Source organism: Aristolochia californica, unplaced genomic scaffold (assembly GCF_029961685.1).
Source record: "Aristolochia californica isolate CCGP_79_NKW_82.1479 unplaced genomic scaffold, dmAriCali1.0.hap1 SCAF_3, whole genome shotgun sequence".
NCBI lineage: Eukaryota > Viridiplantae > Streptophyta > Magnoliopsida > Piperales > Aristolochiaceae > Aristolochia > Aristolochia californica.
The window spans coordinates 7,892,869-7,920,321 of record NW_027181992.1 but is presented as its reverse complement, the minus strand read 5'-3'; the positions used below and the strand labels follow the sequence as shown (position 1 = coordinate 7,920,321).

General features: G+C 37.3%; 1 protein-coding gene across 2 annotated transcripts in view; it reads right to left on the bottom strand.

Annotated features, from left to right (window-relative positions):
* The window catches only part of LOC137958443 (protein LNK2-like), a 29,682-nt gene extending 2,449 nt beyond the window's left edge, over positions 1–27,233 (bottom strand). For both annotated transcript variants that reach the window (XM_068805457.1, XM_068805456.1), the window contains exons 1-6: positions 26,997–27,233; positions 20,285–20,642; positions 19,611–19,719; positions 19,095–19,431; positions 11,206–11,919; positions 10,945–11,102 (exon numbers count right to left, since the gene is read on the bottom strand). In XM_068805457.1, coding sequence (XP_068661558.1) covers positions 10,945–11,102; positions 11,206–11,919; positions 19,095–19,431; positions 19,611–19,719; positions 20,285–20,642; positions 26,997–27,020 — 1,700 coding nt within the window. In that variant the 5' untranslated portion in view covers positions 27,021–27,233. The remainder of the gene's footprint in view (positions 1–10,944; positions 11,103–11,205; positions 11,920–19,094; positions 19,432–19,610; positions 19,720–20,284; positions 20,643–26,996) is intronic.
* Between the last annotated feature and the right edge of the window lie 220 nt (positions 27,234–27,453).

Below are 27,453 nucleotides of genomic sequence, written 5' to 3'. Positions count from 1 at the left end.
AAACCTAATTGACTAGTTCTAATAATTCCGGAATTGACTTTTTCCCGAACACCCCTATTCTATGACTCCTAGTTCTCTAAGACTTCTAAAAATCTCATCGAAACTACTACTATTTGATCCAAATTAAAGTTATTATTTTATTTAATTAAGTTTCTCATTTTCTAGAAAGTATTTTCCTACAGAGTAAATTTTTAGGGTTCATGAGTTATAAGGACATGAATATCATTCTGAACATCATTTAAGTTAAATAGGAGACACAGGTCTCTAAACTCTATTCTCTCCCTCATTCTCTCCTGCAAAAGTAACATGTTATCAGAGTAGGCCGCCTTGGGTCTGTGAGTTGATATTTTTTTTTTTTGTCAATGAATAAACTATTTTTCATTGTACAATATTTTTGTGAATGAGTTCTCACAATGGTTTTGATTCAAGAAACAACAATTGAATGCTTCCTTTAGCGTGTAGGAAACCTAGATTCAACAACAACTAAGAAAATTACAATCTAAATTAAAGTGTAATGGATAAAACTTGACGATCATAAAGTAACGTTTCTACAGCTATTAAGAAAACTAGTAAACAAAGAAAAAACATTTTACCTAAAAGCAAAACCCAAAATTCTATTCAATAGTAAACAAAGAAAAAACATTTTACCTAAGAGCAAAACCCAAAATTCTATTCAATAGCAAACATCTAATTTATGTGTTATATATGACAGCTTTGTTAGAAAATTACTGAAGGACAATTTCGTCATTTTACACTGCCTACAAAGTCCAGCAGCAACACTATCCTATTCTATGTGTTTAGCTGTACTTCAAGTTTCATGTAATTTGAATAAGTAAGTAAGGAGGTATAAGGGTTTAAGTGCTTTTAATTGATTAAGGGCATTTTTGTAATCATTTTTCAGGATTCTATAAAAGCCCTGGGGGTCAAACTCGACCCCCACACAGAGACATTCCAGAACTCTTGAGTTCTTTCTCTTTTTCACTTTCCCCTTCTCCAAAACCCTAAAATTCACTCTTTTTCAAGGTATTAGAACAGTAGGTTTTAGTCTTCTATCTCTCTCCAGACCTTTCATCAAAACCAAGAAAGAGGATTTCCAAAAAATGTGGCTTGACTGGTTGGTAAAAAGTCTTGAATTTTTTTCTTCCTGCCACAACCTTAGGGTTGATGGCTTCTATTATCTGCTGAGTGGTTTTGAACGACGCGCTGCCCTTTGACTGATGTTGAGTGATAAAGATTACTTTTTCGGACTATGCGGGCTCAGCACTGTCCTTTGGCCTGTGTCGTCTCCTGGTTTGCTTGCATCAACCTTGAATTTGATTTGTTGCATGAATTTATGTACTTAAGCTCTTAATCCTGGAAATATACATTCAAAGAGATTTCTTTACTTGAATTCTCTTTTTTCCTTGCTGAGCAGCCTGTTACTGGGCTGGACTGCGTGCATCATCATAAGGTTAGGTGATGTCAGCCCTGAAAAGGGTGAAATTTGTGATTTTTACCAGAGGATTACCTACAGCAGCAAGAATTGTGTTAGGGTGAGTTGGGTCTTCCAATTTCCAGAAACCCTAACTTTTCCCTGCAAGGTGGGGCCCACACCACAGGTGCACATTGACTTGTGCTGTTTTTGAGACTGTTTAAGGACCATATATGGCTGATTCAGGTGAAATTTTTACTCCTTCAAGGGGATCTATAAGTTCAGAAGGAAGGGATACTAGTGTGATAACTACTAAGAAACTGAATGGCTAGAATTACTTAAATTGGTCACAATCAGTTCTTCTATATTTGAAGGGTAAGAAAAAAGACAAAATTCATTAAACATGATCTTCCTCTCCCATTGAATGAAGACTGGTAAGCTGAAGATAGTTAGATTATGACTTGGATACTTAATGGTCTTGAGCCTGACTTGAGTGAAATTTCTTAGAATTTGCTTATGCACAAGAGAGTAACTAACTGGTCCCGTGTCTTTTGAATTATATGCCATGATGTTTAGGCTCAAGAGAGGTCAGCGGTCTATCACTGCATACTAGAGTGAGTTTGTTGGTATATTACAGGAGATCAATGTTTTCCATCATATCACCATGAATGAAAAGGAAATAAGGAAACAAAATGGATAAGTTCACAATCCTAAATTCTTGGAAGGGTTAGGACCTGAATTTGACTCTATTAGGGCTCGATTATTGGCATCAAAGGATGTTGAGTCACTTTCTACAGTATACAACTGAGTGCTGCGTGCAAAGAAAGCCTTATAGTACTAGGAAATGCTGATGTGACCAGCACTCCAACATCAACCCTAACCTCTTAGGTAGGGGTGGGATCGAACCGAGCCCGTTCGCAAATAGCTTGAGCTCGGCTCAGTTCGATTCGAAAAAACCCGATCTCAAATCGAAATCGAGATCGGGTTTTTGACTCATTTAAGTAAACGAGCCGAACCCGGACGAGGCCCGGTTTGGTTCGCGAACCGGCTCGTTTACTTAAACGAGAGTTGGGACCGGGGACCGAAGACACCGAAAGCCCGAAACCTTTCCTCTCCACTCCAGATGGCAGTCGGGAATAGGGCTTTCGGCGGCCACGACGACAGCCTCGCAGTCTCCTCCCAAGTAAACACTTCATCGTCAGGACTGGGGACCAAAGACGCCAAAGGCCTGAAACCTTTCCTCTCCACTCCAAATGGCAGTCGGGAACAAGGCTTTCGGCGGCCACGAAGACTTCCCCCCTTATTCGGGAGAAAAGGAGGATTCAGACAAACTAGATGAAACGAAAGAGATCCAATTGAATGAAAAAGAAATACTTAAAGATGAGGAAGATAAAGACCTCCTTTGGTTTGAAAAACCTCTTGTAACTCTCCTTTTCGACTATAAACGATGGAATCGTCCATTACGATATATAAAAAACGATCGATTTGAAAATGCTGTAAGAAATGAAATGTCGCAATATTTTTTTCACACATGTGCAGGTAATGGAAAACAAATAATTTCTTTTACATATCCACCTAGCTTATCCACTTTTGGCAAAATAATAAAAAGAAAGATGTCTTTATGCACGACAGAAAAAGGTTCCCCGGATGATCTGTATCATAATTGGACTTATACCAATGACCAAAAAAGATACAACTTAAGCAATGAGTTCATAAATCGAATAGAAGCTCTAGACAAAGGGGCCTCCCCTATGGATGTACTCGAAAAAAGGATCCGATTGTGCAATGATGAGAACAAACAAGAATGCTTGCCTAAACTATATGATCCGTTTTTCAACGGATCATATCGCGGAACTATTAAAAAGGGTTATTCGACAACCTCCCAATCTCCTCTCAAGTAGACACTTCATCCTCCCTTACAGCAAGGTTTATGCTTCTAGTAGAGGAGAGGAGGCGAAATCAGCCATAGAGATTCTTGCATGTTGGAAAGGAAATGATTGTCTAAAGATTTTTGTGGCTTTTTATGCTCCAAAGACTTACTGTTTTTTCTGTTCAGGTTTCTCTGTGCAATCTCGTCGTTATGCATTATTTTCACTTAATTCTATCAAATGTGCGTATTTTTTTTCTTTTAGTGAGATTATTTGCTCCTACTAAAGTTGCGGAGGTTTAATCTAAACCTTATAGCTTTTTGATATGCAATGTCGTTTTTATCTCTTCCTTTTCTTAGTTTAATCTGAAGCTTGTAGCTTTCTGATATGCAATGTTGTTTCTATCTCTTCCTTTTCTATCTTTACAATGGAGGAGATGATAGATGGCACCATGGACGGAAATGGAGAAGAAGATGGTCATAGAAAGAGCTTATTTGGGAAGAGAGATGGAGAGTCATGGGCTCAACCAGGAAACCGAGAATCAACGGCGGAAAAAAAAAAGAGAGAACAAAGGGTTTTTGTTGTCTTCCACGTAGGTTGCCATGTTAGAGGGGTGTCACATTGAAGTGCACACTGTTTTTATTTTTTTATTTTTTGTCCCGTGCTTTGCGAGGCCATCCACTCTGGTTAGTATAACTGCAGCATCAGCCTATAAGAAGCCGGCTGGCGAGAGGAGGGTCTAGTCTGGTCAGGTCAGATGTGTGACTGGCTCATCTAGAAAGAGGAAGAATGACAAACCAGAGTGGTATGAGAATACAGAGTGTCAGATCGTTGATGCAGATTAGAAGGACCTAAATTTGGGAGAATTGGCAAGGATTTGTAAGGGTGGCTGCATTATTAGGGCTGATTTTTCATCTTTTTCTCATTTGGGTAATTATAATATTTTTCACTACATTAAGTAATTAGTAGTGGAAGAATAATTTTTTATCAGACAATAATAAGTTTTATTTTTTTGTTTTTGTCATACGTGGAGATTTTGCTCATGCGAACGAAGACTTCTTATATTGTTTTCTTGCACGAAGAGGAAGAGTTAGAGTCTATAAATTTATACTAAATGTATAGTTTTTATTTGGGTGATTGTAAATTAATATTGATATTTCAATGATGTTTTTGTGTTTATTATTGAATAAGGTTTATGCATAATACTATGCACTGTTTAGGAATAATTTTATATAGAGTGTGTAGACAATTTTATGCAAGGTTTATGTATAGAGGTCATGCCCAATTTTATGTAGAGATCATGTCCAATTTTATGTAAACTTTATGCGCAATTTTATATATAGTTTATTTGACATGTATTTTATGTAAAATTTTAAATATAGGTTGGAGCTCGAACTCGATTAAAATTATTAGGCTTGAGCTCGATTACAATTTTAGGCTCAAGGATGGGCTCGGCTCGAGCTCAAGTTCGAAATATTTAAATCAAGCCCAACTTGAACATAGGCAGGTTCGGGCTCGGCTCAACTTGATGCCACCCCTACTCTTAGGGTTCCTTAGAAACATCTAAGGGCACAACTGGAAACATTCGAGAAAAAGGAAAGATGTTCAAGGAAGAGGTGACATTAAGCTGAACAGAAAATGCATTTGTTGTGGCCGCACAAACCACTTCTATGAAATATGGTGGGAGAAGTTTGGGAAACATGCTTGGGCCAACTCTCTTGTTCATGAGAGTACTGATTCATCCATTGAACTTCCTGTACAAATCATAACAAGCACCTCTAATAAAATACAGCAGCTTATTCAGCGCATGTCACAGTTAAATGTTGCCTCCTCAACAACATTTGTGACTCAATCTTCCACTCCTACAACAATATTGGCCAATTCAAGTACTTCAGCTTTTCATGTGTGTCCATCCTCCACTTGGGTTCTTGACTCAAGGGCGTCCACTCACATGTCAGGTATGCCCACATTGTTTTCTGATCAGGAGTCCACTTCTATTAAACAAGTCAATTTAGCTGATGGATCCATTTCCCTAGTATGGGTAATGGGTAAATTAATCACTTTTATATCACCGTAGTCAATTCTGTTTGTCCCTAAATTTCCTCTCAACTTGTTGTCAGTAAGTCAACTCACTAAATCCATGAATTGTTTTGTAACCTTTTATCCTTCACACTATGTTTTTCAGGATCTTAAGACAAGGAGGATGCTTGGTTTGGTAAGGGAGAGATGTGAATTATACTACATGGAGGACGATCAACAAAACTCTCCACGGACGTTACACATTGCGGTTTCTCCTCTACAGTGGCATCTACGGTTAGGTCATTTATCTCCTTTAAAGTTGATTCAATTATTTCCTGCATTTCTGTCCAGTCTATACTTCCAGTGTGACTTGTGTTAGTTGTTGAACATCCTTCCCTCCAAGAAAAAATCCCAAAGTAGTTGTTTGTTTCATATTGTTCATTCCAATTTTTGGGGGCCATGTCCAATGCCTAGTATTTCTGGTTTTAATTATTTTGCGTCTTTTATAGATGATTACAATCAATGTACTGATATACCCCAAAGCAGGAATAAAGATGTTCAAGCCAAAACAAACGAAAGAAATAACAACGAACCTTCCCTTCCTTGCTGAAATCCCCCAAATCGACGAGAATACTCCCCGAGAGATACGTCTCCTGATGCGAATACGACCCACGACAAGAAACGGAAACTCCTCTGTCGAAATCGATGTAAGACTCGCCGAAAATAGTCACCGATAACCTTGGTATTCGAGAGACCAGTACTCTCCCCGGAGCTACGCTCCTCTGAATACTCAAAACGACAATCCCCCTTCTCCCTTCGTCCCCCCCAAGTTCCCTCCCGAAAACACTTAACATTATTAAATTCTCAAAATACCACTGACCCATTAACTAAATTCCCAAAATGCCCCTAACCCATTAATCACCCTCTAATTTGGGGTCTATCATGTACTTGGGGTGTATTTCTTACGGAGGAAATTTAAAGTATGTGATGTGTTCAAACGTTTTTATAGTGAAATAAAAAATCAGTTCAATACTTTTGTTCCTATACTTCGCACTGATAATGGTCTTGAATTTATCAATAAAAATTTGACTTTTGTAAAGATTGTGGCATTATGCAATCTTCGTGTGTTTTTACACCACAACAGAATAGCGTTGTTGAACATAAAAACCACCATCTGTTAGAAGTGGCTCATTCTATGCTTCTTCATATGCATGGACCAAAATCATACTAGAGCAATGATGTTCTAACTGCATGCTTCCTTATTAATTGAATGCCTTCTTTTATTATTAATGGAAATATTCCTATTCAAACATTACTACCATTGGTTACCTTGTTTTCGGTCACCCCTCAAGTCTTCAAATATATTTGTTTTGCACATGTATTTGGGGCCTCTTGAGGCAAGTTGTCACCTCGTGCTGTCATAATTTCCTCAAAAAGATCATAATTCAATGCTAATAGGTGTCTAACTACACAAAGGATCAGTTTCCCCAATTCAATTTACCCTGCATAGGCAAGTGGACCCCACAATCAAGGGAATTAAGCACAATTTCACTCAAAGTATCCAACCAGTAAGGGACAAGAGACACTTTGCAATTGAGATAGAAAATGGAGAAAAAAACAATTTAATTGCATAAAGAATGGATGCTGCAAGCAACTGAGAAGATGACGCAAGCCATGGGCAGGCTGCATAGGCAATAATGAAGCTAAGACTTCAAGTAGGGTTCCTTTAAAGGGCTTCAAATCATAGTAGTCACTCAATTGAGAGTAGAAGCCATCAACCAATCGGTAATAATAGGAAGAAAAGAAAAAAAAAAATTGAAGAACATTCAATGGGATTACTGAATGGAGAGGAAGAAACAAAACTGAAGAAGATCTGCCAATGACTGTATTCACTGCTTTGATACCATGTAAAGAAAGAGATTTGAGAGAAAGAGACGCAGAAAAGTTGAGAGAAGAGAAACGGGAGAAGCAGCATTGGCTGCATTGGCACGAACTCCCTCACTTTATTAAACCCTTAGGTGATAATGACAAAGAAGGACAAAAATGACTATAACTCATAAAATACAACTCTGATTTGAATGAAACTTTAAAAAATAACAGTTCAATGTAATTATCTAACTAGCAGAAATATGCTAAGATAAATCAAAATATGGAAAATGACCAAAATAACCTTGTGCTGGTATTTTAACAGTGTCCATAAGCCTGATTGTGAGTTATTTCCTTTGAACCCACTTGTGTTTGGGTCAGTTTGTTATGTTCAAGTTCTTGATTCTTCGATGATAAAATTGTCCCTTAGAGCTGTTAACTGTGTGTTCCTTGGATATTCACGTTCTCAAAAAGGGTTATATGCTATTTTCCATCTACAAGGACAACGTATATCTCTACTAAAGTTAACTTTTCTGAAAACATCCATTTTTTTCCTCGGTCCAATGAGTCTGATGCTCTTCCTATGGATATTGAGGTAGTTGCTCCACTTCCTGTGGAGGATGTTCCAAGTGTTGTACCACTTCCTGCACATGTTCCAGATTCACTAAAGCAATTGCAAGTATACAAGCAACAAATGCCTTAAAAAAATGTTTGAATGGGGACTCCTCCACTCATGCCAGTGCCTTCCTCATTCAAGGTTCCTGAGGTAAGTGATTTGAATCTCCCTATTTCTCTTCACTAGGGTGTTCATGCTTGTATACAAAAAGGTACCATGCATCCTATTTCAAAATTTGTGTTCTTTGATATACCAAGAAATAACTAGGATAAGTTTGCTAGAGAGGGATGACCTAGTCGAAGATGCCACTAGCAGGGTATACCATTGACATGAATCACAAAAGATGCATGTCATGAAACTCTCCAACAGATGCAATCCATCTCTCTCACGCCTTGAACCAATCATCTGGAAGTCTTGAAAAACACAATAAATAGGATAGAAAGTCACTGAGTAATTTAAAGACTCGTGAGTTGACTTACAAAGAGAAGATTGATAGAAAATTTACGAACCAATAAAACTGAATCTAGGAACAAAGAGAAAGTGGGTTTAATAGAGCTTACTCCACTAACCAATGAATATGAGTCATCAACAAGTGTAACTTGTTTACATGATGCGGATTGACTAAGTTTTAAAAATAATGGAGACATACCTGACATATGAGATGAACACACCAAAATCAATAACTCAAATAGACACTGAATGCACATGTAAAGGTGACTTATCTGATCTAGTCACAGTAGTTGTAGCAGGCGATGTACAAAAATAGAAGCTGAAGTCAATTGGTCCATCCTCTGAATTAACTGCTGCCTCTCATCTGGAGCACCATGCACAATGTCACCTATAGGAGTTGCAAAGGTTTCACTACTCCCAATACCACCAAAGTTTGCCCATGTTGGTTTATCAAACTTCTCCCAGCATTTTTATGAAACATGGTTGGTACTTCCATAATGGGCATCATCTATGACCTCTACCTCTGCCACGACTTGAGCCCTCATGGCCTTATCCTCTGCAGCTACCACCACGGCCATGATCAGCTTTTCACCGACTGGACCCATGCTGAATATTAAGGGCAACAGCTTCAACAGTAGGTGTTTCCTCACATCATAGCTGATTCTGCATGCATAACCTTATTAAGCACTAGGGACTGAAGGAACCTCGTCTAAAGTAAGCAATTGGAGTTGTACTGCATCATACTCGGTCTCGAGCCATTCCAGAAATTTTGCAATGTAAATCTGTCCTTGTCGCTTTCTTTGTTGTTTCTTATCAGTGGTGAAAAGATAAAATACACTCTCCTGTAGGATACTTTGCAACTCACTATAGTAATCAATAACCTTCCTATCACCCCTCTTCAAACTAAACAATCTAGCATATAGCTCATAAATCCTTGATAAATTATTTTTCTGTGCATACATAGACTCGAGGGATGTCCAAATCTCGTTTGTTGTTTCACAATTCATAACTTGGTTCCTAAATTTAGCATCCATACTATTAAGCAGCCAAGTCATTACTTGATTGTCTTCATTTTCCCAATCATCCATTTACTGGAATAGGAGTATCATCTCTCAAGTATTTAGTCCTTCTCTTGGCTTTCAAATATATCCAAACTGATTTTGACCAGCTTGAGTAATTTTGGCCACTCAACTTTTCTATAGTTATTACAATTGTGTTTTTTTCCATCTGAATAACTTGTCTCCTAAGTCGGTGAAAACACTTCATTGGAATCAACCATCTCAAACTTTCACAAATCTTAATAATTTAGGTATGTGCAAGGCTATGTAAGCCCCACACAGGGAGTTAGGGCAAGAAAAATAGCAAACATGTGTATCTCAAACCAACTCAACCACCAATAGACCAAATCCAATCAATAACACCATAATTAGGGCAAGATAGGGACTACGTCAACTTTCAGAGTGACACATACAAACAAGGCCTACACAGGCATAACTTGGGATAATTCCAATAATGGAACCCTTTAAGGCAAAAACCTTTCATAGAATTGATCTAATCAGCACTAGGAACCATTAACCCTTAGGTTTAAACGAAAAAGGCCTGACCTTTAATTCCAATTAGACAAAATTCTTAAGATTCCCCTTTCCTGAAAGATGCAAATTTCAAGTAGATTGAAGTAAACCGCCTATGAAGGTCTAAAACAGGATTTTACTGCTCTGATATCATAGAAAAAAAAAACAAATTGGAGAAGAACGAAAGAGAGATAGAGAATAGAGAGAAGACAGAATGAAGAGTGCATAAATGATGCACTAGTTGAAGAAAATTTTTGTGTCCTCTCTTATTAACAGAAGTGAGATCCTATACAAGTTTACAACAATGGCCTTCAGAACTTTTCCTTCATAACTTAATAAATACAACTCCAAACTTGGACCGTAAGCTCTTAATATGAAATGTAGCCTATAGCTATCTCCAGATATGTATACCAGAAGAGGGAAATGACCTAAGTACCCTTACATAGATTTTAACATTTCTCTTCCTTTTTTTTCTGTTCCTTCTATCTATTTTCTCTCTCTCTCTCTCTCTCTCTCTCTCTCTCTCTCCTTCCACACCTTTCCCAGTTCTTAAGGTTCTAGAACTCATCATATATAAAAAGTCTCATTGAGGATGCTTGTGGTAATTCCTCAACCATCTCTTCCCTAGAAAAGCCATGTTATTCTCCTCGTATCCAATCTAATGCCACTTCAAACGAAGATAATTTAGTGTTTTTTTTTTTTTTTTTTTTTGAGAAGGAGATGGGAGAAAGGTTGAGAGGAGGAGGGAGGGAGGAGGGAGGAGGGAGGAGGGAGAAGGGGGGAGTGAGGCCACAGGGACGTTTGTGAAAAATGTACTAGTAGAGTTCATTAATGTATGTCCAGGTACAGAAGATTTTAGAAGAGATTGCCCATTAAGTCATAGGTAGACCCTGAGCTACTTTTGTAATTGGTCCAAAAATTATAATACCATAAACACCAAACACCTGTGAGACTTGAACCAAAGCCTCAATCCACAGGTAGCATCAGAACTATATATTTAACTACTCTCCACATTTTGAGTTAGAAAAGTGTATTGACATTTTAACTAATTGGATTCTAAGAAACCTAAAAGTTACATGGGCTCATTGATATTTCTTCTAAGCATGCTTGTTCAACAGATAAGATTATCCTTACTTCACAAACCTGCCATTACTGTCGATCTCCTCATTTGCCACCACTTCCTGTTCATCTCTGCTGTTTTTGTTTGTACTGCTTGTATCACTAACACTATGCCTTAGCATCACACTTCTGGCCAAGCGGAACAAACTATCTCGAATACAAAGCCTTGTTTTTTTGTCCAACTGCAGCATTAAAATTGCATATTACCAGAAAAAAAAACTTTTATTGTGTCAAATAATTGCACTCGACAAACAAAAAGTTAAAAAGGACAAAAAGGAAAATTACCTTTCCAATTGCATCTTGAAGCTGATCAAATATTGATTCTGCTAGCGAAAATATGTCAATAGACATTGAGGTTTTACTGGACTCGTCTTGTTCTAATGGCAAGCTCATTTCAAATGGCGGCTGAATGCTTATTGTGTTCTCCTCCACGCCAATGCTATTAGCCACAAAATCTTGACCTTGAGATTCATTCAGGGTTTTCTGGTCTGCACCACTGATCTGATTACCAAGCTTCTGTTGATGGCGTTGAATGGCAAGCATAGCTTGCACTTGTTGGCGCCTCCTTAATTTTTCTATCTTTTCCTGAGGAGTCATAATTGGAGGTCCTGTATGAACATCGGCTAACCTCTTTTGCAAGCGTCCTTTCTTCAAAGAATCTGGAGAGAGTTTGCAGTAATTCTCTAGAAGTATTTGATGTTTATCCCTATCAGAATGCATTAGTGGGAGTTTTGATATTACAGGAAACTGATGTACCGGGTACCCATATCCAGTGTGCATATAAGGATTGGATCCATGCAAATATCTCAATGATTCAGGACCACCAAGAACTGAAGTTGGAAAAGACTGAAGAGCAGAGACAGGCACTCTGGCATTAGCATATTGTTGAAGTTGGTTCACAGGTGTGGATGATGCTCCAGTCAAACTCTGTTTGAACTTTGGTTCATTCGTTTCTTCTGGATTTTTTTGAGTCTTCAGAAACTTTCTCTGCCTGTTTGCCTGAAAATAGTTAATATGAATGAACACGAACTGATTACAGTGAAATTTCTAAAATATTAAATATTTAATAGATATCTTAAAGACAACAAATAGATATCAGAAAGGGTTAGGCCTTGTCAGGAATGTGATTGTGAACCTCTCTGTTTTCATGACTTTCTTCAGGTTGAGGTTTCAATGTCTCTGCTGTCATCTCAGTGTTTTCTGTCTGCCAAAAATAAGTAGGAGTGTGGCACACTTTTCACCATAATTATCTTAATGATAAAGTAACCAAGCTCATGTGGTCCTGTAGTGGCCTGATGCAAACAGAGTTCATATCCTAGAAAGTTGTTTGGGCATTTTTCCCCAAATTTGTACCTGTTGAGGTCTTCTACACCTACAGAGCACCTGCATCATCATACATTGGGCCAATATCAGCCCTTGTTTGCATCCTCCTGAGTTTGATTTCTGTGAATAAGGGGTAATTGCATGATAGTGTTTCTCAATTGGAATTCTAGTGCCCTAATCCAAAAATTTGTGGGGCCCACCTTGTCTACACAGGACGCCTAAAGGTGTTCGTGAGCAACTGGTTGGGTGGTATTGATTTCAGATAGTTGCTTTCTGTTATTTGAGTGCAATTTAAGATACAATGCTAGATTTTGGTGAAAGTTATCACCCCAGTTAAGGAGCCTGGAAGTTTTGAAGGGAAAGATATTATTCAATTGTTACAGAGAAGTTGAACGGACAAAATCATTTGAGTTGGTCCAAATCTGTCCAAAGTATCTGAAAGAAAAAAGGAAAACCAAATATCTCAGGGATGGTCCTCTTACTTCCATGAGTGAGGACTTCAAATTCTTTTGCCAAGTTATGATTTGGTTAGTAAACCATATAGTCCAAATTTAGGAGTCAAGCTATAAACTGTGAGACAACCTAGGAGACTTGGGTATGTCTCAAGTCTTTATATGATCAAGAAAGCAAATTGTCATAAATCTATGAACTTTATGCAAGGTTTTTCATCTAAAAAGGGGAAATAAGACAGTGAAACCTCAGTGAGTTGCAAAGTATGTTACAAAAAATTAGTTTCTATCAACCTTTCACTACTGATGAGAAGAAGCTTCACAAAAAAGAATGGTAAATCCATGAGGCCAAGTTCCTTGATAGCCTAAGTCCCAAATGATGCAATTGAGGCCCAACTTCTAGCAGATGATGATGTGTCCATATTAAAAAAGGCATTTAGTACAGTCAGTAGAGTTGTGCAAGCAGAGACTGTTATGAAACTAAGCTGTTGTCATCAACATTCAACCTACACCAAGTCATTCAGAGACATCTTGTGGATGTGGAGAGAGTGGTCGAGGACAAGGTCGAGATGGTTCTGGACGTGATAAAGGTCATGGTAGTGGGGGGAGTGATAGCTTATAGTGGGAAAAATAGACAAATGTTGAGGTTGGTAAACCAACATGTGCTAATTTTAGTATTGCAAGTGGTGGTGAGACTACAGCCAGTGGTGAGGTAGCCATTATGCCTAGTGCCCAAGTTGAGCTTACTCAACTAGTATAAAGGTTGGGACAGTTGGCATCATCTACCGCATCTGTAAACCATAATGCTTCCACAATCATAGACAAATGGCTAGCTCTAGCTCAAGTATGTTTGCTTTCCATGTAGCCCTTCTAGGTGACTGATTGATTCTAGTGCATCATCATACTTGTCACCCCTTTCAAGCATGTCACTCTTGTTGATGGCTCCTCCTTACCTACTAGTGGAGTGGACATGATTCAGCATACTTCATCCTTGTCTTTAGAATCTCCTTCGTTTGTATCTAAATTTCCCATCAACTTATTATTTGTGAATCAAATTACTAATTCTTGCATTTGTAGCAACATTTTCCTTACTCACTGTGTGTTTCAGGACCTCCTAACAAGGAAGATAGGTTCAAGGCTTAAGCGAGAGGGATTCGAAGGTTTAACATTGTAGTCTTCATTGGCTCTTCAAGCAACTATTTCACCTTAATAGTGGTACTTGCAATTAGGACATCCTTTCACATCCAAGTTACTCCAAATGCTTTGATCTTTACCTTCCACCTATACTTTTAGTGTAAAGCAGTAAACTTGCAAAGTACAATCGAGCATCATTTTCATCTACCATTTCCATCTACTCAAAATCATGGGAGAAACTAATTAGTCCATTCAGATGTATGGAGCCCTTGTCAGATATCTAGTGTCTTTGGTTATTGATATTTTGTTTCTTTCATTGATGATTTTAGTGGGTCCACATAGGTATAGAAATCCAAAATATTTGATGTATTCCTAAATTTTTACAATAAACTAAAAAATCAATTTGGTGCTTCTCTAGGTAATGGGCTTGAGTTTATGAAGCAAAAGTTTGGTTCTTTATGTACAACCAATGATGTCATCTATAAATTTTCTGGTGTTTATATCCCACAAAAAAATTGAATAGCATAAAAGAAGAATAGCCACTTGTTAAATGTTGTGTGTACTATGCTACTTCAAATGCATATTCAAAAACTTATTGGAGTGATTGCTATCCTTTATTGCATGTTTTCTCATCAACAAGATGCGCTCCTTAGTACTTGGGGAAAAATTCCCACTGCTAGTACATGTCAACCGGTGATTTGTTTCCTCTTTGTCCTTGTGTATATGGTTCAATCTGCTATGAGCATGTGTTCGGTCCATTTTCATAGTAAGCTATTACCTAGACCAATCACATGTGTTTTCCTTGGATACTCTTATACTCAAAAAGGATAAAAATGTTACTATCCTTCAACGAGGAAAACATGTCTATTGATGTCACATTTTTTAAAGATGTTCCTTATTTTTCCAAGTCAGATGTCTTTCATTTCTTCTTCAGTTGTTTCCCCTATTCCCGCAGAGGATGTTTCTAGCACTACTCGCATTGCTACCCAATTGAAGCCATTGCAAATTTACAAGCACGGGAAACCTCCCAAAACACCTTCAAAAGATCCCTCTCCTCTATCATTGTCAATTCCCTCTTCACCTATAGCTTCTTAGGTAAGTGATTTAGACCATTTCATTGCCCTTCATAAGGGTATTCATGCGAAGCACTAAATATCGAATCTCTAAGTATGTTTCTTTTGATATTTGTCTAGTTCCTTCAAGACTTTTGCCTTGTCATTATTATTGCACGTTATTCCTTCTACATAGGAGTAGCACCAAGCCAAACCAGCTCACAAACCGTTTGATCTCAGCTCAAGCTCAAAGTTGAAATAAGGCTCGTTAAGTTTAACAAGCCAAGCTTGAGATTTTCCAAGCTGGTGAGCCGACTCGTTAGCATAGAATTTTTTTTACAGAAGTCCCCTTTACTCTAATTGCTCTTGACAATTCCCTTTTTAGATGGTTGATAGTTGCTTTTATTTACCTCCAACCTCAAAGACGGTCGATCATTCAACTCTTTTGGGTCCCTCAACATCTAATGTTGTTGTTTGGCAATGGAATAAACACTATCGATAGAAGTGTTTGTTCTTTCTTTTAGGTCTATTAAACTGGTTATTATACATTAGTATGCTCTATTGCAAAGTTCTGGACTCCATTGTGATACCGTAGAGTTTAATGGTACCAAGGTCATCACAATATTCTCTTTATATATTCTTTTATTTTTATTTTATTTTTGAGGTTTTAAATGTAGGTTGGAACTCGAACCCAGCTTGAGCTCAGGCTCAAACTCAGTTAAAAAATTTGGGCTCAAGATCGATTCCAATTTTAGGCTCGAGCTTGAGTTCGAAGTATGCAAATCAAACCAAGCTCGAACATATGCAGGTTTGAGTTTGGCTCGGCTCAATGCCACCCCTACTTCTACATGTAGGATGCTATGTTGTCCCTGAATAGAAGCAAGCCATGAATATAGAGATGGAAGCCTTACTTGATAGGACACTTGGACATTGTGTGATCTACCTAAAGATGTTGCCATTGTAGGCTGTCGATGGGTCTATACTATGAAGTATAAGGCTGGTAGGTCCATCGACAGGTATAAAGCCAAGCTTATGGGTAAGTGCTATACTTAGACCTATGATGTGGATGTCTTTGATACTCTGTCTCTAGTAGCAAGGTTGACATCTATTCGGATTGTGATTTTTGTTTCAATAAACAAGGATTGACCCTTATTCAATTAAACATAAAGAATGTCTTCTTACATGGGGACGTGGAGGAAGAAGTGTACATGGAACAACCTCCTAGGGGGAAACTAGGAAAATGTTTAAACTGAATAAGACTATTTACAGCCTCAAGCACAGCTAAGGGTGTGGTTTGATAAGTTCAACAAAGTGGTTTTTGGTTTTCCTCTTGTGAGCCCTCATTGTTTAATATGATGAGGCCTTCCAAGGCTATGGTATTGATTCCATACATGGATGACACAATGTTGTTAGGAAGTGATGCAAAGGGGTATTGAAGAAGTAAAGGAACACCTTGCGAGACAATTTCAAACCAATTTTTTTGGATCCCTTAACTACTTTGTTGATTGCATACATGGATAACACAATGTTGTTAGGAAGTGATGCAAAGGGGTATTGAAGAAGTAAAGGAAAACCTTGCAAGACACTTCCAAACCAAAAAGTTTGGATCCCTTAACTACTTTGTTAGTATTGAAGTGGAAAGAGTAAGACAGGAGTTGTCTTGACATAAGAGGTAGTATGTCACAAATATATTGTAGGAGTATGGTTTGTCAAGAACATAGTCTATTGAGACACCCATGAAAGTGTCATGAAGATGATAGTGCCATGCTCAAGGACAAGACATGTATGGAGATTAGTAGGTAAATTGATATATGCCACAATGACTAGGCCAAATATCTCGTTTGTCATAAGCATGATCAACCAATTTATGGAGAACCCTAGAAATATCCAACCTAGAAATATCCATTTAAAGGTTGTACATAGAATATTGAGGTATCTAAAGGGAGTGCTGAGCAAAGGCTTATTATATGAGCCTCATGGTCTTTTCGGATTATGGGATACTCAGATGCCGATTCTGCAAGGTCTAAGTTAGACAAAAAGTCCACAACTAGGAGGAAATTTACTTAACTAGAAGTGCAAAAAGTAGAATGTGGTAGCCTGGTCTAGTACAAAGGTAGAATACCAAGCAATGGCTCATAGCGTTAATGAACTTCTATGGGAGGGATCAGTTTTAAGGAAGATAGGCTTCACCACTAAAAGCGTTACGCTGATGCCTTCTGACAACCAAACTACCATCTTTATTACTAGTAAACTGGTATTCCATGAAAGACCAAGATGTGGAAGTAGATTGTCATTTCATTTTTCATGCAGTAATCCATAGTGCAATAGTCACTCCATATGTTAAGTTTGCTTATAAGATCGGATATATGTTTGGGAAAGCGAGAGTTTGGCCATTTTTATAACAAGCTGATGCTTCTTGATATATATGCTCCAAGTTAGAAAATCTACTAAAGAGCAATTTCGTCACTTTACACTTCCTACAAAGTCTAGCAGCTAGGGTGTTTAGTTTAGTTTTATCTCAAGTTCAAGTTTCATTAAATAGAATAAGTATGTAAAGAGATGTAAAGGTTTAAGTGTTTTTAAGTGACTAAGGGCATTTTTGTAATTGTTTTAAAAATATAAAAGCCTAGGGTCAAACTCAATCCCCACACAATCATTCTAGAACTTTGATTTCTTTCTCATTTGTCTCTCTCTTTACTTCTCCAAAACTCTAAAATTCACTCTTATTCATGGTATCAGAGTAGTAGGTCCTGGTTAAAGTCTTCTAGCTCTCTCCAGACCTTTCATCAAAGCATGCGACTTCAGGAAAGAGGATTCCCAAAATCTGCCTTGATTGGTAGATAAAAATCTGAACTTCTTCCTTTCCATCCTGCCATAACCCCAAGGTTGATGGTTTCTACTGTCTGCTGAGTGGTACTAAACTACTTGCTGGCCTATGACTAATTGTTGAGTGATAAAGATCACTTGTTTGGACTGTGTGAGCCCAGCACAGTCCTTTTGCATGTGTTATCTCCTGGTTTGCTTGTGTCAGCCCTGATTTGTGATTTGTTGCATGAATTCATGTACTTAAGTACTTAATCTTGGAATTATACATTAAAAGAGAGTTATTTACTTGAATTCTCTCTTTTTTTCCTTGCCAAGCAGTCTGTTATTGAGCTAGACTGCATGTGTCATCACAAGGTCAGGTGACATCAGCCCTGAAAAGGGTGAAATTTGTAATTTTTTTCAGAGGATTACCTACAACAGCAAAAATTGTGTGTTAGGGTGAGTTGGGTCTTCCAATTTCAAGAAACCTTAATTTTTTCTTGCAAAGTGGGGACCACAACACTTGTGCACATTGATTTATATGTTGTTTTTGAGACATGTTTACTAAAGCACTAGGCAAACATGAATTCAGTGTATTCTATAGTAAGTTGGGCCTTATGGATATATATGCTCCAACTTGAGGGGGGAGTGTTAGAACATCTGCTGAAGGACAATTTCATCATTTTACACTTTCTATACCTATAAAATCCAGCAGCTACACTATCCTATTCTATGTGTTTAGTTTTATCTCTAGTTCAATTTTCATATAATTTGAGTATGTAAGGAGATATAAGGGTGGGTTAAGTGTTTTTAAGTTAATAGGGGCATTTTTTAATTATTTTTCAGGACTCTATAAAAGCCCTAGGGGTCAAACTCAACCCCCACACCGAGTCATTCCAGAACTCTGATTTCTTTCTCTTTTCTCTCTTTTTCACTCTAACTTGAGGGGAAGTTCTGAATTAGATGTAAATAATATTCTAGTCACGTTACCTTAATCGTATCATCCAGTTATATGGTTCAATTTTCAGTTTTTTATGTCATGTAATTAGGAATATATAAAGAGTTGACTGTAAAGGGGTATTCTGTCCATGTACCTTATTTTACACTGAGGTGATATTGAATACAGGAGAGGTCGATTTCAGACCTCTGAACGGATGCAGCAACTTAAGCACTCTTTCTTCTCTCTTGCTTTCTTCTCTCTGTCATTTCTCTTTCTTCTCAATTTTCCAACTTTTACATATAAATATGGCGTGACAAGTATGACTCATTTTCATGGTTTATTTTGTGACCTGATAAAAAGTGAAATAACCAATTAAGTCAAACTTTCACCAGTCTTATCACGTAGTATTTGCATCAGATCACCTTAGACAGCATCCACATACCCTTGGGATTAACAACAAATGTTCCATACCTTTTCCTCCAGCGAGGATTTTCCTCCAGTTACCAGGTTAAAAAACTTGGTAGTTTCAACCTTATTTTGCAGCACATTTTGTGGACCAAAAGAGTTTAGATTGTTTCTCTTTGCAGTGTCTGAGCTAGGAGATTGGTTTTTATATGGAACAAACTCTATTTCGCCTTTATAACGCTCTGTGGTGTTCCTGATTGCTTGAAACTCTGAACTTAGAGAGCTTGCAGCCACGGAGAAAGATTGTGTAGGGCTATTATCAATCATGTCTGCAGCAGCAGAAGATGACCATAGCTCATCTGCACTGCCAATCATTTCACGTCCAAGTATGGTGTCATCATTTCTGAAAAATCATCACTTGTGGGGATAGTATGTCAGATAACTTATTAGAATGAATTAAGCAAGAAAAGATATAAAGATAATGTAATAACCATGCAATTAGTTAATTTTACAAACTTGAATTTTCTAGTAGTTTAATTATTGTTTCAGCCATGACAGTTTGGAAACAACAATAGAAACTACCTAAAAATTCTATCAAGGTCATCAAAGTTGCCAATGTTAGCCCAATTGTAGTCAAGGAAGCCATCACTCTCCTTGTCTTCATGTTCATTTCCAAACAGTTCAGGTTCACCTGTACCAAAAGTTGAGAAAGATCGGTGCTTTTAAATATTTCATAATCCATCTCAAAAAATAAAAATGGAGAAAATTTTCAAAATTCCTGAGGATGCTACTGGCTATGCCTCCTGAAAACGAAAATGGATACAGTTATGATCACAGAACCCAGCTTATACACAAATAGAGAAAAAAATGGAGACGGAGAATAACTCTGGAATTTAGTACTGAATAGACAGTTCTTCACAATAAGTGTCCAAAGTCTATAATAGCATCAGCATTCCAAATTTAACCACACAGAGAAGCAAAGGCTAGATTGGTTGGGTTGGTTCTAGAAGACCACATCACTTAGCTAGGTGAAGTAGTAGATGACAGATTGAATAATGTTTACCTTCAATCTAAGAAAGAAAAGGACCACGCAATTCAGCTGAAATTGAACGTAGTATGTACAAGTTATTTATGATATCATAAAGATTCACTAGTTTGACATGCCAGGATAGCAAGTTAGGGAGACTGAGACAGTCCAGTAGGTGTGCTCTCAGCTTATTTTACAAAATATAAAATGCAGTTCTCCATTGTGTTACCTTTCACCAAGTTGAAGTTGGTCACATCAGTGAAATTAGACAGTTCGGTCCCTTTAGAGCCCCCATTGTTGTCCACACTAGATGCAGGTAAATCTGTCAATGAACCCAAGCCCAGTCCTGAAGCTGAAAGTACTTCACTTGCGCTGATAGGAGATGTTTCAACCTTAATATCAGGTAAATCATTTTTGACTCCCAATGTCTTCTCCTCAACAGATTTACTTATGACATTGGTGTCTTGAATGCATTGCTCCTTCCCAATCTCCCCAAATGAAAAAGACGTGTTCTCATTATGGTCCTTGGGATATGGGACAATGTGATCATCACTCTCACCAGGTTCACCCCATATTATGTCTGCAATCTGGAAAAGTAAGAAAAAGAAACAAGAAGACATATAAGATACATTTGACATCAAGGCAACCTAGTTTATATTATTATAAGCTCCATGAAAATCACATAATTATCATGCCTGAGCTCTTAAAGATGCAAGATCAAAGTTCCTTCCTATGTCACAGTGACCTTAAAAAACCACAAACTATACTGCACCACATTGCACAAGAACTTCAAGAGAAGTACCACCACCAGCAAAGTTATTAGCTCTTGAAGAGTAAAGAATGACAAAGTGAAAACAACTGCCTTTTTACAAACTCAAGGTTACCGATATGCCCCTTGAGAGGCCTCAGTAATCTGGATTCCAAATTGTGTCACCCCTTACATATAAATTCATCCATAATTGCATATTACAAAAATGAATACATTTTTGAATCAATTATAGAGACAGATGATGTCCGTCTCTCCATCCTCAATGCCAACTGTACAAAATCCTAGAAACCTTCTTAACAAAGATTATTTTCAATGACGTAGATTGGCATCCTATCATTGCATCTTTCTGAAATCCAAGTTTTCAGGGAAGATAATATGATAGAGCACACAAAATAGAGAAAGAAGGGCAAGAAAATCAAGATGTACGAGGCATATGATAAAGCATACAAATAAAAAAAAATTAAAAAATAACTTCAAGAAAAACGAGAAATCAAAATGTACCAAGCATAAGGCATGTGATAAAGCATACAAATAAAAACTAGAACATAACTTCAACTACAAGACAAATGAGAAATCAAGATGTACTAAGCACAAGGCATGTGATAAAGCATACAGAAAGAAACAAAAATCATAGAAAATAACTTCAACTACAAGAAAAACAAGAAATCAAGATGTACTAAACACAATATGATGAAGTGCAGAAAAAAACTTCTTCATCAAGATGACCCTCTCGTCATACTCAATGCCAAATGCACAACATCCAAGAGACCTTCTTAACAAAGAATATTTTCACTGATATAGCTAGGCATCCAATCTTTGCCACTTTCTGAAATGCTTCTAAGTTTTCAGGGAAAATAATTTGATAAAGAACACAAATAAAAGAGAAAGACAGATGAGAAAACTAAGCTGTACTAGGCATAAGAACATGCACAAAAGAAAGAGGAAAAAGTGGTATAAAATTACTTCAACTTCAAGAAAGACAAAGAATTCAAGATGTACTTGACACAGAATTAGACTTCTAAGTCCATTAAACAGAGCTTCGTTACTGGTCCATCCATGTCATGGAAAATGTTAAATATGAAGAAGCTTTAACTACTACAAGCTATACAAAAATCAAATATTAAAGTTAGTAAGTTGTGCTGTCCATGTCATAGCTGCAGTCTGTTGAACTGACACAATCATTACTGAAACCATCTCATTTCAAAATCACTATTCAGCTTCATTTCCAGTAAAGTCAAAACTTCTTCTTCTTCTTCTTCTTCTTCTTCTTCTTCTTTTTTTGAAATAAAAACTTTTTCTTCTTGATCCACAATAATTTTACTTTTTAAGAAATTAGAAAAATAGAAATAACATTTAATATTATATACAGACATGAAAGAATAGAAACAATAACCAAATAAGTAAAAAACACTAAGTAGATAAGAAGTTCAACTGGAAGAATTATCTACAAATATATCGTTGTTTAAGAAAATGTATGCCAGTGATTCAATGCAGTTCAAGTTATAAAAGGAAGGCATATAATGTACAGACAATAAAGAGTACAAACAATAACCAAACAAGTAAAATAACACTAAGTAGATGATCAAACCCTAAACCCTAAACTAGATGCAAGACATCTTTTCTTTACAAAAAGTAAGCTAGTGATTTAATACAGTTCAAATGAAAAAAGGGAGTCTGTCCTTCCCTTTTCCATCCTAAAAGTGGACAGTCAAGCCAAGTGAAGGGTGTCTATGACATACTATGACCATATGGTCTAGGCCCATGCCTTAAACCCCAGTCTACTTCTTGCTCTTCCATGTAATTAACCGACCTCCAAAAAATATGCAACATCCATTATTTGATCTTCTGTCTAGTCTATGTTAGCTTTCAAGATTTCATACGTTATGATCTTCATGAAGGAGAGAAGGAAGAAGAAGAAAGAAGAAGAGAGGAGAAGAAGAGAGAAGAGAGAAGGGAGAGGGAGAGGTCCAGGAGAGAGAGGAAGAATTAGGGTTGTGGACTTGTCTCCTAACCCTCCCCTTTAAGCTTTATTTATAGATGTCAAAAGTACAAATATACAAGTATACCCTTCACCCTAGAAAGAGTGAACAAGGGACAAAAATCATAAGATAATTACACCAATGACACCCCAACTTATTCATATCCAATATTTATTTCCAGTGAAAGTAAGTATTAAGAGTTGTAGCCACTGTACTTTTTCTAGTTTGATCTTGAGATGCATGACAACATTTTCAGCTTTCATGACTCTCACGTAAGCCTCAATGATAGTTGACACATTCGCACTAGCCAACACATGGGCTCTAATCGTGTTAGACGCTCAGATGTTAAAGGTATGCTCATGATCAAGTAGGTTTTTCTAGAAGACTTGCACACAGCATCCAAGGGAGCAACAAAGAAGAAGATGCCTAATCTTAAGATACATGCCTATCGAAAGCCCATTTCCAACCCTAGCTATCCATATTCTCCTAAACCAAGAAATGGCCCAAATTACTCTAATATCTCTTAATCCCACTCTTACAATTGAATACCCTACTAGCCCTACCCTTAACCAACCATACACAAAGGTTTCCATAATCGAACCAAACCGGCTTTTATGACCTAAACATTTAACTGAGTCTATACAATTTAAATACTCTATCCTACTACTAACCCTAGGACCATAACATTCCCTCCCCCTTGAGTTAAACCTTGTCCTCAAGATTTTGAGTATTTTAAGTCAACTTATTTGATAAAAGAGCCATATCCCAAAGCTAATGCAACCATATTTCTACCACTTTCGCTACACACCTAAGCCTAAAAGCTTCAAGGTAATGTCACACGCCTTAGCTCTAGACTCTCGAGGGAACAATCTGAATTCTTGAACCCAAATTCCTTCATTCGCACCAGGCTCTCCTGCTTGTAGGCCACCATTTTACTCCACTCAAGAATCCAACAAGGACCATAGAATCTTGGCGACCCCTTGATAAAAATCAACCCCCACAGACTTCTATGCCAATATGAATGGAGCTCGAAATACATCCAATCTTTGTAAAGGAGCACCACGTTATGCTCTCTTTGAAATCTTAGTGAAGAACTTCTCTGCCTATTTGCAGCAAGTAAGATTAAGCCAAGTTTCATTCCAAAATGACTACCCCCTTAAGAGGCCTATTGTTCGACCTTATAGACCCCTCAAATCCAGTCTTACACATACAAATAATGGGCCTAAGATGTAGAAAATACAAAAGGATACTCTGAAAAATGGTTGCTAGAAAAACTACTAAGGAATAAGGTCTTTTTACATTAGCAGATGTTTCTGAGATCTACATTATCTTATACTACATGTTTGATTATGCCAATAGACTTAATTTCAGGTAATTTGGTTATGTAAATTGGGAGATATAAGGGTTTAAGTGATTTAAGTATGTAGGGCTATTTTTGTAAATAGAAGAGAGGTTGAGCTCGACCCCCAATGAGACTGAAATTCAGGTCAGTCGATCATGGTTGGAAGTCCTTATTTCCCATCAGATCTCTCCATTGAAGGGTGCAACTTCCTAGAAAGGGGATTCCTCGAGATTCATGTCTGACTGGTTGGTAAAAATCTGATCTTTCTTGTTATTCTTTTGCCATAACCTTAGGGTTGATGGTTCCTACTGCCTGTTGAGCAGTTATTAGTCTAATTATTGCCCCATGAGGGTTTACTAGGCTGAATTGCCTCTTATCTGAGTTGTGGACAGCGTTACCTGTGTCCCCTTGCATGCGCCATCCTATAATAAGCTAATGTCAGTTGGTATTATAGTCATAAGAATACTATTGCTTTCACTTTGGGAAAAAAAAGCAGAATTATCTTAATTGGGCTAAATACGTCCGAATGTATTTGAAAACCAAGAGAAAATCCAAATATATTAGAGAAGATCCCCCAATACCAATGAATGATGATCGGGAGGCAGAAGAGTACTAGGTTATGACATGGATTGTAAACAGTGTAGATTCCAAATTGACGAATCAGATCATGAATTGAGAAACTTCAAATAAGATGTATGCATTGTATGCACAAGAGAGCAATCTATCTTGAGTGTATAAATTATACAGTTTCTTTGATCTCAAGAGAGGTAATAGATCGGCTATAGAATATTACAGTGAATTTCTAGGGATATAACAAGGGAGATTGTTGATTAATTCCAAATCGTAAAATTGTGCCCTTTTTAGAAAGCCCACAGCTCTCTAGAAAGAAGAATTTTAAGTGAAAATAGTCATAAGAATAACTAGGGAGAGTTGTTCATTCATATCCAAAGCTTATAACTTGTCATATCCAAAATGCCCACAAGACTCTGAAGAGAGGAATTTGAAACGAAAATAGCTAAGTGCCAAATGATATGCGGTAGAAAAAAGTAAAAGATGTGACTGAGAATATTTTGTTTTTAGGCAGACTAAACAATCATGGACTATGAATACCAATCCTGGATGATTATAGAGAACTGCTTCTCATAAAACCAGATATGTATTATCTTTGATTTTCTCCAGTCCGGCAGATATTTTCAGTAGTTAAAGGTATAGATTGACTCCTCGGAATTTCATCTCTCTGTTTAAAGGTATTCAAGACATCATAAGAGGATAGAGAGTCACACACTGCTGAGCTTTTCGCTGTTTTTAATGAGTTGAAGATCTTCCATAATAATTTCAAAGGTCCACTGCACGTTGAAGGCCATTCCATCAATGTTATAGCTGGTGATCAGGGAAGAACAATCTGCCCAGGCATCACACATACCCTTCTAGAAATTCAGGACCTTAGCCTAACCATGTCTGTACTTGGACTCGCATTCTGTGTTCATCAAACAGTTGTACTGATGGTGTAGCCAAAGAGGGGATCTCCCTCCAATCCCTTGTTATAAAGGGGACCCATATCTGATTGTATTCTGTTGTGTTTGGGCCTTGGAATGAAAAAGCACCTTTTCTCAAAAAAATAATGGAAAGAACCATGACAATGGGTTCTGATGTGAAGAAAGAAAGTTAAAGTTTTAAATATGCTCACCATGGTAATTAGCTCAGACTAGTGTCCAAAGACTGCTTGGAACATTTTAAAAATATTCATTGTGCTAGGCAGAAGAAGAAATTCAGAAAGTAAACCAATATGAGATAAAGTCTACAACCATGTTGATGTGTATATAGAACCCTCTTTTTCATCTAAGAAGACAAGTTTATATAAGTTTCCAGTTTTTGAATTTGAGCAACTGAAAAATCACTTCAACCAAGTAAAAGCTTTCCCTCTTTGCACTCTATTTCATGCTTTTTTATTTTGTAAACAGATCGCAAAAGGTGAAGTAATAACATCCCATGACACGAATATCTTCCTTTTCTTAGATCATGTCCATGTATGTTTATCACCATCCATGTAAAACAATTTGATAGTAATATCTCATACCCATGAAAATTCGTCCACATTGAGATTAGGTGCCATTCTAATCACATCCAAAAGGTAGAAATTATCCACTAGTCTTGAACTGGCAAGTGTATTATACTTCCAGTCAACTCAACCTCACTGCAACCACAGAATAGGAAGTGGAAACATGTGCCACTAACGTTTAGTTCACAAAACAGGCACTTTGGATAAAAGAGACTAGGCAGCTTCGCAGTGTTCTCTTGAGAAAATAATCATGTTCTATCTCAGGAGCTAGACGGTCCATTTTCAGTTCGCTTTTTGGTCGAGCCTGTAAGAAGTAGAATAACCTCTCGTCGCAATAAAAGCTAAAAATATGAAACAATTTACGGTAATACAAACTCTAACTCTAATTACTCTTCATCAGTCAGAAACCCAACAATTACATCCTAACGTGAGTAAAATATGTACGACCAAAACATGGTCCCTCGAGTGACTTTAGTTATACTAATTATGGCCTGTCCAGAACATAATCCCAAATACCAATACCAAAAAACTTCAACGCAAACGGGGAAAGATTTAAAAAAAAAAATCACAACAAACAGTATTACATCCTAATTACATCCTAATTAGAAAAGAAATCACAACAGTTCGGTTTGCAGAAATTCAGTAACACTTCAACGCAAATGGGAAAAGATTTAAAAAAAAAAAAAAAAAAAAACTGAATGAAGAACACGTCCAATTTAAGTTTCGAATATAGTTATGTTCTGTTTGGTTTAAAAAATCAATAATAATAAAACAGAACTAAAAATAACCCACCTCTTCGTCGGTCCATTCAAACATCTCTAAAGACCTCCACGCCGGAACTCACCTCCCGAAACCACTCGTAATTCAACTCAATCATCGCCGGATTCAAAAAGCGCGGAAACACCTCAGATCTTCAACCAAAATCGAGATACATGGACGCCAACAATCAAACGAAACGGCTTCAGTCTCTCACAACAAACACGAACAAGAGGTGCTCAAATCTCAAGGGAAACGAACCGTACAGAGTTTATGGAGAGATCGAGAGAGTGAGAGAGAGCAGTGAGAAAAAGGGAGTTACAGAGAATAAACGGGACCCAGAGGTACACGTGGAAGGCGTAGATTTATCCGGTAAGCAACGGGTCCACGTGTGCTATACCTATCATAATTCGTGGCTCGAAATGGGCTATCTAATGCTGAAGCCTATTGGATTGGAATGAATCCAACTACAAGAGTATAGTTAATTAATTTC